Below are 14,665 nucleotides of genomic sequence, written 5' to 3' on the forward strand. Positions count from 1 at the left end.
ATGCTTATGGCTGTGCCCTGTTTTTGAAGAAAGTACTCCTTACTGAACAAACACGCATTGTGCTGGAGGCAGAAACTCATCATTTTTAAATTTTAGAGTGTTCCAGTAGCAACAGTATGATCTTAAAAAAATATTCACAGGCTTTATTTCCGTTGGAGAGTTGAACAGATGTGTACAATGAGACCACATTGACCGTCGCCTTCCAATTGTTTAATTTCTATGATATACCATCTATCCAGTTAAGGAAATCCCATGAGTCTCTTAAGTATGATGGGTATGTAGTTATCTAAGAAAAAAAGACAATATTTATGAATCTTGAAGTGTTCTCAAGGAGGGCTCCAATTGAGCTCACAATGGGCCTCTCCGGTGGATTGACTTCGTCTTTATGGACTTTTGATAAGAAGTAAATCGTTGGTGTTATTGGGTGATCGGTTCTGAAATAAAGGTACTCATCGTCATCTAGCAGTTCTCTTTCATGGAGAATACTATATACCGGGATTGTAGCACAAGTCACTTTAAAAATGTGGTGCACACATGCATTAGGTACTTTAAAATCAGTAGCATTGTAAATATATTATACCTGATTTATTCCATGGGGCACTTTAAGTATACTATGGTGCAAACTTGCATTAGCACTTTAAGATCAGTGGCGTTGTAAATACATTTTGCCTGATATATTGTACCCAGTATGTGCAATAATATTAGCATGGCAGAATAAAAGGGCGCATGAAGGTCTTTGTGACCATGAACAGTAACTGACAGGAAGATCTACTATATGGTTATGGATTTTCCGTTGGATTTCTTTGAACACTAGTATAACCCCTTATGAAATACATCATTTTGTTCACGCTCATTAGCACTTTAGACCTGAGATCAATGGGATCTTGGGGGATGAAATGTACTCATAATGTATGCGCTTGATTAGAGGGCACATTATATGCCGAATATAGTTGCACACACGCACTATCAATGACTTGTGCGGTGTATGTTATTTGTTATGTAAATCGAATATAGGTACCTTATGAACTGGGGAACATTTTTGTATGAAAAGTATAACATTCACACAAAACATTGGCACCTGTTAACTCAACTTGAAAATGCATAATGAGTACATGAGATAGCACTTTTTCTAGATATTGGCACGTCACTTTGAACTTGAGTGCATGAAATGTATGCAATTGCATTTTAGAAATAACTATGATAGAAAGTATATTTACTTTATTGATCATGAAATCTGCAGGAGTGCATGGAAGTCATGTGGGGGGCGTTGAATTGAGATATGGGCTGTGGGTACTTTGCCTTGGCAGGGGGGAATCATGTGAGGTGGAGCCGGGGAATAAGTGTATGACAAATATATTAAGAAACAAATTGACTCGATAAAGAGAGATTGAATAACTTTGCAATATTTCCTTCAAATGTGTTAGGAATTTGAGATTAAATAATATCTAAATGCAATTCCTGTTAAAAAATGCCGTGCGGCGCCCATCCCTCGGCCTTGAAAGGTCCTGTGGACCTAATCCACCGGGGCTGAAATTAGAAACAAGCATTGGCATAGCCAATAGGTCTCGCCTTTGGGACCTTATAAGTGTTTAGCCATGCAACAGTTGCATAACTAAATACTTATAAGGTCCCAAAAGCGAGACCTATTGGTTATGCCAATGCTTGTTTTTCATTGGATTGAGCAAGGAGCTTTTTGTTTTGACACACCGCGTTAAATGATTTGTGATGTTTACCCAGAGGTCGAAGTGCAGTAAAACCAAGAAGGGCTGGGCGAGAAGGGAGGGGGGAATGCGAGGAGCCTGAATACAAGTGACGAACAAAGAGGAGGAGAAGGGAGGAGGGAGATGGGAGCAGAGCATCAAAGGGCTGGGTGAGAAGGGAGGGGGGAATGCAAGGAGCAGAGGAGCAGCTGTGCACGTGCACGCCATCGTGCACGCAAGCTCTAGGCCAGCAAAACCATGTGGGTTGCACTTTTGAAAACCCATTTACAAAATGTCTCAAAGAGACCTAAAAATTTGACGGGGCCACATGGCTCCCCTGCCTGAGCTATGAAAGGCCCCAGGGCTGAAATTCGGAAACAGGGGAATGACTCCACATGGCCCTGGAGACCCATTCCCAGGGACCGATTTCTTTTAAAAAAATATATAGGAAGGGGGCCAGCATAGCCCCCCTTCCCCGAGCCTCTAAAGGCCCCAAGGCCATATTGTCATTTAATAGGAAGATAGGTCACACAGCTCCCCTTCCTGAGCCTTTATGGGCCTCGGGGACCCTATCCCCCGGGGCTCAGTAGTTTCACTGCCAGCACTCCCAGAGGGCACGGAAACGTGTTTGCGCCCATCTGGCACGAGCATTTTTAAATCTCCTGCCAAACGGGAGCAAACATGGTAGTCTGCTCCCAGCTGGCTGGAGATTAAAAATGCTCCCGCCAACTGGGAGCAGGCTTCTTTTCTATTTCCTAGCCTGCGCTGGTGCGGGTAGGGCAACAGAACACATATTGCTCCTGCCCGTAGGGTGCAAGCGTAAATAGCTGCCCTCTACGGGTGGGAGCAATGCCGGCTCCCGCACCATGTGGGGAGCCGGCTGCGGGTGCCCTTGGGCTCCCCTCACTGCTCCCTGTGCTCTGTGGGTGCCCTGTATCGGCACCGGAAAAGACACACAGATGATGGACGGAATGCGGAGCAAATCAAACATTCTCCCCAGTCCATAGAGCTGGGTTGAGTCCATTGTTCTTTTGCTCACCATGCCATCCCAGTTTAGACCCAGCCAGTTCTTTTGCTCACCATGCCATCCCAGTTTAGACCCAGACATCTGTAAATCAGTCTTTACCCTGTGCGTCATGGGAACAGTCCAGACCGAACTGCCAAGCCAGTTCCTCCTTGGACCGGAAACAAGCATCCTGGGACCGGTTTCAGATCTACGTACTGAGGTGAATGTATGATTTGCATATGGCTGGCTTCAAACTGGAATGGCATGGGGAGCAACAAAACGATGGATTTAGGTCCAGATCTCTGTACTGGGGTCAATGTATGACATTGATCTGCATTCTGTCCATCAATTGTTGTTTTTGCAATTGTCACCCTGAGTGGGACGGGTATGCCCAGACGTGGGTCCTGTGCTCCCCATGCCACTGGAGTCAAGCTATCCTGGCTGATATGGGGTGAAACACCAAAACTGGTCCTAGGATGCTTGTTTCCAGTCCATTGAGGGCCTGGTAGTTCGGGCTGGACTGTTCTCATGAGGCACCGGGTCAAGACTGATTTGCATATGGCTGGGTCCAAACTGGAATGGCATGGTGAGCAAATAAATGATGGATTTAGGCCCAGATCTCTGTACTGGGGTGAATGTATGACATTGTTCTGTATTCTGTCCATCAATTGTTCTTTTTGCATTTGTCACCCGAGTGGGACGGGTATGCCCAGACGTGGGTCCCGTGCTCTCCATGCCACTGGAGTCAAGCTATCCCGGCTGATGGGGGCTGAAAGCCTGAAACCAGCCCTAGGATGCTTGTTTCCAGTCCAGGGAGGACCTGGCCTGGCAGTTCGGACTGGACTGTTCCCATTGGGCGCAGGGTCAAGACTGATTTGCTTATGGCTGGGTCCAAACTGGAATGGCATGGTGAGCAAAAAAAAGATGGATTTAGGCCCAGATCTCTGTACTGGGGTGAATGTATGACATTGTTCTGCATCATTAAGAGGATGGACATCTGGAACACAGGCTGTACTAATGTGGCTCTATCTACAGTCGACAATCAGGAGTAGCCCGCTTTCATATCCTTGTCAGTGCCATATCCTCCCTTGTTTCTCGGGGTCATAAAGTCAGTGCAGGAAAAGGTCCATTATGCCCCAGTAACAAACAGGAAGCTGTGAAGGGGCAAAGGGTGGCACAAAAGTTTAACTCTATGATTCCAACAGGGGCTTTATTTTGCAAATCACCACCCACGGCTCTGCCCACACTAATGCAACAACCACCCACAATTGCTGATAATTGAGTGCTCTTTTGAACTTGAATTACTTTGAACTTTGTCGGTGAACAGTTTAAATGTTTGGACCCAGTGGTACATTTTCATCAATTTTCACTTTCATTAGGCCTGAATTTTTTATGTTTTACAATGTATTGTTCTTATTGCACTCTGTATTTTATAAATTGCTTGGAAATAAGGTGTCTGTTTAGTTGGCAGTGTAGCTGAAATTACCTGAGAAATGCCTGCCATTCCAACAAATAAACATGTTTTTAAAAAGACATTTTAAAATGAATACAAATGGTGGGAGAAGTGCTGAAGTTGCTCTCCTATCACATTGCCAAGTGGGTTATAGGTGGAGAGGGTCTGCAGACTAAGCGGACTGTCCAGCGGTGTTCAAGATGTCACTGTTGTCTGTGTCACACCCCTGGAAGAGCACAACCATAACAGTGATATTACCTCGAGAACCTCCCAACAGGGCACTTTTAACTAGCTGGTTGCCGACAAAAGCAGCTGCCTTGTTGTAGACTGTGTCTGAATCATCTTCCTTTAGGGTGCCTTCAGGAGTTGGAGAAGTTTCCCCGGGGATGCTTGGTGGGGCACCAGTAGCGTCTTTCTTCGTGGTGTCCTCTGTGTCAGTCGTTGCTGGAGATACGTCTTCCTCTGTATTGACAGATGAGGATCGCTGTCCTTTGATAGAACGTTTCCTGGCGTCTTTGGCAGAACGCAGCCGGTCGCAGCTCAGAAAGGAGAATAGGACTTTTTGTGCTATGGCCACCGCCTCATTATCACGGATTACATCCCAAAGCCCGCTAGATGCCAAAACAAGGAATTGACAGTGGTTATCTAAGGGAATTGAGACGGCGTAAGGCGCTGGAATATAGGACCTTTTCAGTTTTGGGTCTCCGTGGCAACCAAAGCCACGAGTACACTTGGTGATGCCTTCGAGTAGTCCAGTCTCCCTGTTTTTGCTGATGGATCCTCCAGCCTGGTTCACGCGGACTCTTTCCCGGTTGTTTGCTGTGCTGTGCTCCTTTGTGAGGCGGTAGCTTTTTCCATTTCTGCACAAGACCGCATGGATGTCACCTACAGGTAGGACAGAATTAAAGAGCATGAGATCCACATCATTTCTCAGTGTAGACTTTGAAAGATGAACTTTTTCCCACCTGTAAATACCCCTTTTAAAGATTAAGTGGCAATACAGCCAATTTAGACCATTTAGTTTTCTTCCACCACAGGCAGCTTTTGCCAAGACATTGCATAAGTTCAGAGTACATGACTACATCAAACACATTATGAAAAGCTGAGCACTAGATGAGAACTTTGTGAATGACTAAGATCTTTTTAAAGTACAGTTCAGTGACTCTGTAACATACACATGGAGCACTGTGCATGTCTAGTAAAAAGCTCTGTCTTGCCGAAGCAGCTGTTACTGCCCACTACCCTGCTAAGAAGTCCAGTACTACTGCGGGTACTAGAAGCGCCAAGTAGTGAAGATCACAGAAGAAGTGTGACTGAGTCACTCTGTGCTGTGATTTTGTATGGATGCTCACTCCAGCACTATCAGTCAGGAAAAGTCAGTTTCAGAGGCTGCTTGACTGTTTTTCTTTTAAACAAAATGTGAAGTTTTTAAACTAAATGTGAAGTTTTTAATATAATTTTATATGCTCGTACATGAATTTGAATTGCCCTCTTTCTGCTAATTTCTCATTGCTTACTTGGGGGGCTGCTGTGTGGTCCTCGGCAGGCCTGAGTTTTCGGTGCCCTCTGTGGTTTGCGCTGCCCTTTTCTGATCCCTGACGGCTCCCGTTGGTCAGAGCGGGGCCACCATCTTGGGCTTTCACGCTCTAGTTACGCAGGCTATAAAAGTAGCAGGGTTACGCTCCCTCACCTAAGGCAATCCCGTCTACGCCCGGACGGCGCCAGGGAACAGACCCCCTGTAATTTTTAGGTCTCGCAGACCTGCGTTGCAGCACGCATGCGTTGCTCGTGTCTGTGAGACATATTGTGGGTGAGTATATTTCAGAAGGGGGCCTGAAGCCCCGCCCCTCATTTTCATTGGTTAGCGTCACCATTTATGGTAAACGGTGGCTTCCCATTGAAAATGAGGCTTCTGTGTTACCGCCGTTTCTCCTTTTTGTCCGGCCCTTCCGGACTGGATCTCGTGCTTCACAGCTGTCGTGAAGCAATTCCTTATCTTTATGGGGGGCATGTGTTTTCACTGAGCTGTGTTTGTTTGCATCGCGCTTTCACCTATAGTGAAAGCGCGATGCAAATATAAACAAGGCTGCCTTCCCCAATGGCGAGCGCTTGTTAAATGCAAGTCCTTGGGAGGTGAAACATTTTAAATGATACCACGACAGAGCTTGAGATTCCCAACAACGGAATTATAGCTTGAGAGGCTATTTTTCTTAAAGAAGGCTGAGCTCAAAGGTAACGAAAGTGTTGGCTCCGACGGCATCAGGAAATACTTGCGTTCAGTTTATTTAGCTTCTGTCTAAGATTTGTTAACCAGGGATTAGGTGCGCGGCCTCTTGTAATCAGCACCGCCATTCCACGGGCGGCTATCTGCATGAGGGCCGCGCATCTCTGCATTACAGGCCGCTGACCACCCGGGAGCGCCGAGATGCAATCAGCGGCCTCGCTCCCTCTCTGCACACCACCGCTCTGGGATGATTATCTCAAACAGCATTCCAGCGGCGGGACAAAAACATTCATGCTAACAGTTTCTGAGTCGCTTTTAGGCTCTGCACGTCTTTTAATGTGATTAAAACCCAGGTGGCCGAGACATCATTTTTTTAGGTCTCGCCTGAGCCAGTGCTTTAGCTCTGCTCTGGCGAGAGTTTTAGTAAGCGGGTTTTGAAAGTGCTAACTAGTGGCTTTTTTCAGGCCTCCAGCTTGTGTTCGCGATTTCGTGCACGCGCACAGCTGGCAGGCTTTCCTCCCCCTCTCTCACCCGCTCCTTCGCATGGCAGGCTTTCCTCCCCCTCTCTCACCCGCTTCTCCCCATTACTAGCTAATCAAACCGCAACAGCGAGACATGCCACTGCGCAAGTGGGGTGCTTCCAAGCCATATGTTTATTTTACTGCAGGCTTTCCTCACCCTCTCTCACCTGCTCCTCCCCATTACTAGCTAATCAAACCGCAACAGCGAGACATGCCACTGCGCAAGCGGGGTGCTTCCAAGCCATATGTTTATTTTACTGGTTTTCTGTGCCGTAGCGTCTTTGCCTCATGGAAATAATTTACCAGCCTATTCCATATTCCTGAGCCTTGCTTTACTCATCAATCAGTCCTTTATTCTACACTACACACAGTTCTATAAGTCCATGTCCTTGGAAACTCGTGTCAGGAGCCTCTCAGCTCCTCCATGACACAAAACCAGTCTAGCTGATTGTCTGCCGAAGCCGAACACTTTACTCTCACGCGCCTACTGTAAGTCTCGAACATTAAAGAGGCAGTGGTCAAAGTTCATTATTCCGAAAAATCTATCTTTAAATACCAGCACTGGCAAACTAAACTTTCAATCTTGTGAACAGCATCAAACGATATTTTTCACATGTTTAAATATCTCCCATAGGTCTTCATAAAGGGCGGGGGTTCTTACTTTAAGGCTTGCTCGTATGTCCAAATAAAGTTAAGCACGTTACATATTTATTCTGCTTCAAAATGCCTTGGGGAATTAATGCCTTTGCTTTTGAATATCAAGTTGGTGGAAGGCATTTGCACGACTGTCTAACAGTTTTGTATATCATAAATAAAATATTTCACTATTTTTAATACATATTACTTTCAGGTAGGCTCTGAATTGCCATGACTGTCTCCTGGGGCTAAGTCGCCCTGTGCTCTTTTACTGAACTTACTTGACGGGAGTTGAAACCACTTGATCATCAACACTGATCAATTAAAAAAGATATATATATATATTCATTAGACCTCAAAAATCGATCCTGTACTTCTGAAAGCACGTGCCCCCGTTCTGTCCAGTTACTAAGCATTTTGTCATATAAGAAACACTGTCCACTCCATTTGTCTACGGCGTGGAGCATTCGGTCTGTTGTAAACTGAATTAAGTACAGTATAGCAATTTTCTAAACAGAAATTCTTCCTCTCTCAAGAGGGATATCTTACCCGTGATGCGGTGTCTGTCTGTAGATAAATGGGTCACTTGCTCCTACTTGACAGTTATTTACGTTGAGCATTGAAGACACTTATCATCTTTGCATCACATCAGTCCCACCTGACACTTTCCTTCTCCCACAAACTCTCTTTCTCTTCATTTCTGTTTTCCTCTACCTTTCTCTCTTCCTCCGTCTTCCCCTCCCCATTAATGGACTCTTTCTCGCTCACTGGATTTTCTCCTATAGCTCTTCAATCTCTTGTGGTACAGCACCCAGGATAATATGCTGCATAGCTAAACACTTATAAGGTCCCAAAGGCGAGACCTATTGGCTATGCCAATGCTTGTTTTTTTTTATAGCTATGTTCTACAGTAACGCAACTGCTGTACAGTATGGCTAAAGGTAAAAAGGAAAATTTTATTACGCTCTTAATGCTGGCCACGTCACATGCACAGCAGCCGTGCTCTTCAACATTGCTTTAAAAACATTGCCAAATCCAAATAGTGGCTAGTGATCTGTAGATATGGTGTGTACAAAGCAGCCTGAATAATGGAAAAAGCCCTGACCTATTTCTGGCTGCAGATAACATTATATTGTTAATCTTCTAATCACTTTTCCTGTAGGCACTTCTAACATCCTTGTTTACATATAACGAAGCACCTAATAAGCCTGCTTACGTCACCATTTCTAAGCCACCCCTGACCTCAACCAACCAGAAAATGGGCAGTTATGGCGTGGGTGCAGGCCGTTACTGCCCCTCGATAAAAAGCATCATGGTTCTACCTCCACTCTCATAAGCTGCTATTTGTGTTTCATATTTCTGAAAATATAGGAGGCCTTTTCATCTGGAGTATGAACGTAAGGCACAATATGGCATCCAGTGGCCTGTGTGCATAGAGATCAAAAAATGGGCAGGCAAAATTATTTAGTGGAGGAGGCATGAAGCACGTTGACCGTTGCACTACAAGAGGAGAGAGTTGTAATTTAACAAGTACATGTGTATTTTCCATGCAATGGTTCGCTCCGCTCCCCCTGCCAGTCCCCAGTTATTAGTCCCTCCCAGGGAGCTCAAGTTAGAATGTTGGTGTTCCATCCTGTGAGATGGAGAGTGATACCTGGACTCACCTGCCATAGAGTCTGTACTTCTTTTCTTTTATCTTTATAACAGAGAGGTTTCTATGAATAGATAGACAACTGAGGACAAGATTGGCAGTCGCCATCCGAGCAGTCATTTCAGTTACAATCCTGGGTCGTCTGTTTTGCATCAGCAAACAACGTCTGATTGTCGTTCTGCACAACCCAACACTCTCGCTAAACCGACACGGCCCAGATTTCCCCCTTCCCCCTTCTCCCCCCCCCCCCCCCCCCCCCCCCCACCACACTCTTAGCTGCTATAAACAAAGTTCTGTCCCTTGGAAGGAAGTTACTCAAAACATTCCCGAAAACATCGGCAGGTGAAGTCACTGGCATAATTTTAGTCAAAATGACAATTCCCTGTGAAGGTAAGGGGGGCAAGCTACTCAAACGACGTCCTCTTTGGAAGTTTATGGCAACATACATGTAAGACCACACCGAGATTAAACAGGCTTTTGTATGTCCCCAGCAGTAACTACAGAGCGGGAGCCTTCGTGCTTCCGCCTCGTTGCTCACCTCCGCCCCCCCCTCCCCCCACCAACATTAAAACAAATATCCTGCCTTGTAACACGCAGCTTCTATGCAGCCAGGCATTCTGCGCATACGTGCCCCCTAAGAGCCATACCAACAGCAAAGCCATCATTCAATTAGCCCCGCCTGCCCGAAGGAGACATCCCTGCCCTGTATTAGCACAAAGACTTGTGCAGTAAAGTTCCTATCTCAAATAGATATGAGATTAAATTAGGTGAGTCATAAAGTGGTTGCACAGATGGGTGATAATAAAAAAAAAGCATAACTTTCTATTGGCAAAGCCTTCTAATTGCTCATTTGATTAGCTAATTAGTTGATTGGCTTGTAAACTGTGCAACCACAGGTGGAAAATCACGTCATGCAGTGCTTAATTTGAGCATGTGGTTTCCGGTGCCAAGTACCGGCACTCAATCATCAACACTGGCGCTTTTCATGAGCACCAGTTAAGGACAGGTTCATTTACAGGGAGTTAAGTGATTTGCCCAGAAGCACAGGATGTTGAGCCAACGGGGAGACTGGAACCTGGTTCTCCAGCTCCAAAGGCGGCAGCTCTGACCATTATAATTATCTATCCATCTATCCATCTATCTATCTATCCATCTATCCATCTATCCCTCTATCTATCCATCTATCCATCTATCCCTCTATCCATCTATCCATCCATCTATCCATCTATCCATCTATCCATCTATCCATCTATCCATCTATCTATCTATCCATCTATCCATCTATCCCTCTATCTATCCATCTATCCATCTATCCATCTATCCCTCTATCCATCTATCCATCCATCTATCCATCTATCCATCTATCCATCTATCCATCTATCCATCTATCTATCTATCCATCTATCCATCTATCCATCTATCCATCTATCTATCCATCTATCCATCTATCCATCTATCCATCTATCCATCTATCCCTCTATCCCTCTATCCATCTATCTATCTATCTATGTATCTATCTATCTATCTATCTATCTATCTATCTATCTATCTATCTATCTATCTATCTATCTATCTATCTATCTATCTATCTATCTATCTATCTATCTATCTATCTATCTATCTATCTATCTATCTATCTATCTCTCTATCGCTCTCTGTTGTCTGTCTATCGGCATGCCTGTCTGTCTGTTGCTCCTGTTTGCCTGGCTGTGTGGCCGCCTCTGGAAGATTGGGCCGTTGGGTCAGTGGGTGTGACTTTCTGTTTCTTGATCGGTTCGTCCATTTCCATATATACGTATGTATCCATGCAGCTAGTTTGTCCATACAATCGATTTGTGTATCTTTAGAAGGCTGCACGAACACATTGTATCCGTATTTTGATAATCCTGTCTGTGGTAATATCACGAATATGGTAACTAGTACCAAAGAGAGCCCTGCAAGTAGTGAAGGTGGGGGGTGTCATGTTTGTGCAAAAAGAGCACTGGGGCGGTAAGGACGTGTTTGTGGTAAAACAGAACTGAGCTGGTGTATTTTGACCTTTGAACGAGGGCATCTATTGGCAGCAGCTAGTTGTCTTTTGTGAACTATCATGTGAGAACAGTCACTCATGCGGCAAAGCATTTGATGAGGAGAAAATGACGCTAGCGAGCGACATTCCTATGTTGATCCTGGGTTGTGATCGGCAATTCACTGTCCTATCGTACATTGTGGGCCATGAATCACTGGTGTGGCTTCATGCCTTGAGTTATTGTCGTTGGCTGCGCTGCTGTATGAGCAACAACAACAGACTATGAGATGCAAAATGCCAAGTAAAAGCCATTCCATGTTAGAAGTCTGCTGACCCCGGGGACACCTCCATGGCTGTCAGCGGTGCACTCCCGTGTTCACTGGTCTGCATTGTCAGAACAAAGCCAGGGCCAGGAGCCATTACTACCGCAGCGGGCACGTGATCTACAACTGGGCTGTGTTGTGGTGCAGACCCGCCACTATGTGTGTCACTGCGAGCTTTGTTCATTTTAATGTATCCCTGGCCCATCGCGACAGAGGCATGGTGTCCGATGCAGGCCTCTGTCGCTGTTTTTGACACTGTGTACATTGAAGGGTACAGCCGGTTCACGCCATGCAAACATCCATTCCAACAGTTTGTCTGTGCACATTTGACGACTTACACATGGTTCCGGTCCGAAGTAGCGTGCTACTGTGTTTGCAAGCTACTGCTGTGTTCTGTATATTGTGCCGAGACCCCGCATCATGCTTACCTCCCCCACTGACACCCCCCTCGCTGCAGCACATTGCTCGCTAGTTTAGAAGTGGAGCTGCGGCATTTGCTCCCTTGTGAAATGGATCCAAATATCCAAGTCAGGCCCAAAGCGAGAGATATGTGCTTACTGTGTAACATGTGCTTACAGTGGCCAGTCCTCTGATGTATGGCATTAAAACTGGCCCTGTGAACATGCCCCTAAGTTAACACTGATGCCAAAAACATGGATTGACTTGCAAACAATGAATGTTAAAAACGTCGAGGGAATGCATTTTAGCAATTTAGTTCCTCTCTTATTTTACATGTTTACTTGATCTTGCATTCCCCACGAGTTAGCTATTTTATAATGTCGTTGTTTATCTGTATATTTTCTTTGCATACTTTGAGGCTTGAGCTATGCCAGGTGTATATAAGGGGCTTTGATTGAGCACGCAGGCGCTAAGGCTAAAGCCAAACAAAGTGCGCGTCAGTGGGCTGGCCTCTCTGCAGAGCACACAGAACAATGTTTGTGTATTCCATTTGCAACTGAAATTCGGTGGAAATGTGTGTGAAGGGGGTACACTGAAGTCAAAATGTTTGCAAGGCAAAAGTAAGAGAAATTAAGGTGCTTATATTTGAAGGAGTGCAGTGCATGTTGGGGGCGGTGAAGTGACAGATGTGAGTAAGTGCATTTGGGAAAAGAGTGAAAAGAGGATGCTGCAGAGGAAAGAGAGGGGGTTGAAGATGTGCAGATGGACAAAATATGCAGCGAAAAAGAGGATACATATCTAACATAAAGCACACATAATTGAAGGCCAAAACTCCTTCCACAGGTCTCAATGCTATTTAATTCACAGACTCACTATTTCAGAAGTTTAGAATTTAAACATTTTCAATATTAATTATTTATAAGAAATCATTGTTGTTACTCATTTATCTTAAACAGCTGACACCCAGTGACAAAGCCAATCATACTGACAAGCTTTAGGCGTATGTCAGTTGCTGTGCCATTTATCTGGATAAATTACATCTCAGAGAGAAACCAAAATACTGGTCTGATGGCACACTATGGAAATCACAGAAATGTATTTGGCATGTTCCTTTATAGGGAGCACCCACTTTTTTCATCTCACTTAAAGACCCGTCTGCACATATTTGTACATGACTGGTTACAGTCAGCAGCTGTGGGTGCTTCCCGAAGTCTGGTTAGAGCACATTTTTCCAAAGTTAATGCTGCATGCAGTGCAAGACACTGGGCAAGCATACATTTTAAAGGGCTAAAGTTGTCATGCAGAACAATTTACATATTACAGTAACTGTTGAACAAATTAATGCAAGAAGATACAGGGCAGTTTTTAATGTGTTTGATATTTCAAGACTATTCGTTCCCTCTGCTTAATAAGCCTTGCTTTATCGCTGCATTCATTTGCTTTAAAATGCACCATTTGTCAATCTTTTTTAAATTTCTTTCTCAGGAGAGGGACTCTCCCTAGAGTAGACCCCAGATTTGTCCATTGAACTTGTTCACATCGCTAACTAGTGTTTTCTATTGGATTGGGTAGAGCTAAAGCGGTCTTGCTTAGTACCCTAGCCCTCTTCAGAAGTCAGACTTGCTTGGCAACTCTGAAATATTGTATGAGTTTCTTTTATGAATGCCAGAAGAACTGAATTTCTAGTCCATTTATCACAGAAATAGTGCTGAAAATCGCACCCAAAAAATGCCAATTTTTGAAAAATTTCTTCACGGGGGAAGAACCCCCCCGAATCCCTATTATTGCCGTCGGGCTCGCTCGCTGCACTCGCTCACATACGTCTGTTTGTTCTGCATACGCCACACCAGTTTCAAATTCCACCAGCCACCACTGTATGTCCTGTAGGTCGAAGGCCGCCCAATGTTTCTTATTAAATTGTCTGTCTCTTCACAAGCATAAATGTGAAATACTCTACCTCATGTGGTCCAGCAGATGACTGCCCTTTTTCTGGTGGAAACCTGGCTTCATGCTCAGTCTTCTCGGGACATTTTAGATGCCATTCCTATGGTCTACGCAATCACTAGGCTGGACAGACCTAACGGGAGGGGAAGGGATCTGGCGGTGATATATAAATAAGGCTCCCTGTTTTCCGTTTTTACTGATTTTTGCAGATAAATACAGACAGAAAACATTCATTTTTTTGTCTGTATTTATTTTTAAATGTGGATAAAAACGGAAATTGGGTTGCTTTTTTAGTAATACTCAATACTGTTTGCCATGACTGCCAGGCCAATAGATGTGTGGATTGATAGATAAGGGGTTAAAAAAGAAAATAATTTTAGTAAAGAGGCTTTAACAGCAGTAGATATGCACAAGGTTGATACTGAAATTTGCATATTTTCATGTAAGTGCACTGTTTTATCTTCTGCGGGTGTTCACAGCGCTGAAACCTGGCAGACATTCAAGCATGAGGGCATATTTATTGGTTAAATAACTGTGGAAAAATACTCATTTCAGCTTAATTTTCCACGAAATCCAAAATAAATATAGATAAATACAGATAAAATTAGCAAAAAATAAATATGGATAAATACAGACGGAAATGGCATAAAAATAAATACCATAAAACTGGGAGCCCTATATAAACAACAGCTGCACTAAAGCTTATCGGGAGTCCAGATCAGTGGCTACGAAGCGGCCTTTTTTTCTCTATCCATTACGGGCCGCTGCTCCCTCAATGGCTTATTGATTTATAGGCCTCC

General features: G+C 44.5%; 1 protein-coding gene across 1 annotated transcript in view; it reads right to left on the reverse strand.

The window, feature by feature from the left end:
• Positions 1–4,331: 4,331 nt before the first annotated feature.
• Positions 4,332–14,665, reverse strand: part of PP2D1 (protein phosphatase 2C like domain containing 1) — a 106,651-nt gene continuing 96,317 nt past the window's right edge. The window contains exon 4 of the mRNA XM_085630981.1: positions 4,332–5,044. Within this exon, the coding sequence (XP_085487107.1) occupies positions 4,332–5,044 (713 nt within the window). The remainder of the gene's footprint in view (positions 5,045–14,665) is intronic.

The sequence above is a fragment of the Triturus cristatus genome, chromosome 10, assembly GCF_964204655.1.
Source record: "Triturus cristatus chromosome 10, aTriCri1.1, whole genome shotgun sequence".
NCBI classification, from domain to species: domain Eukaryota; kingdom Metazoa; phylum Chordata; class Amphibia; order Caudata; family Salamandridae; genus Triturus; species Triturus cristatus.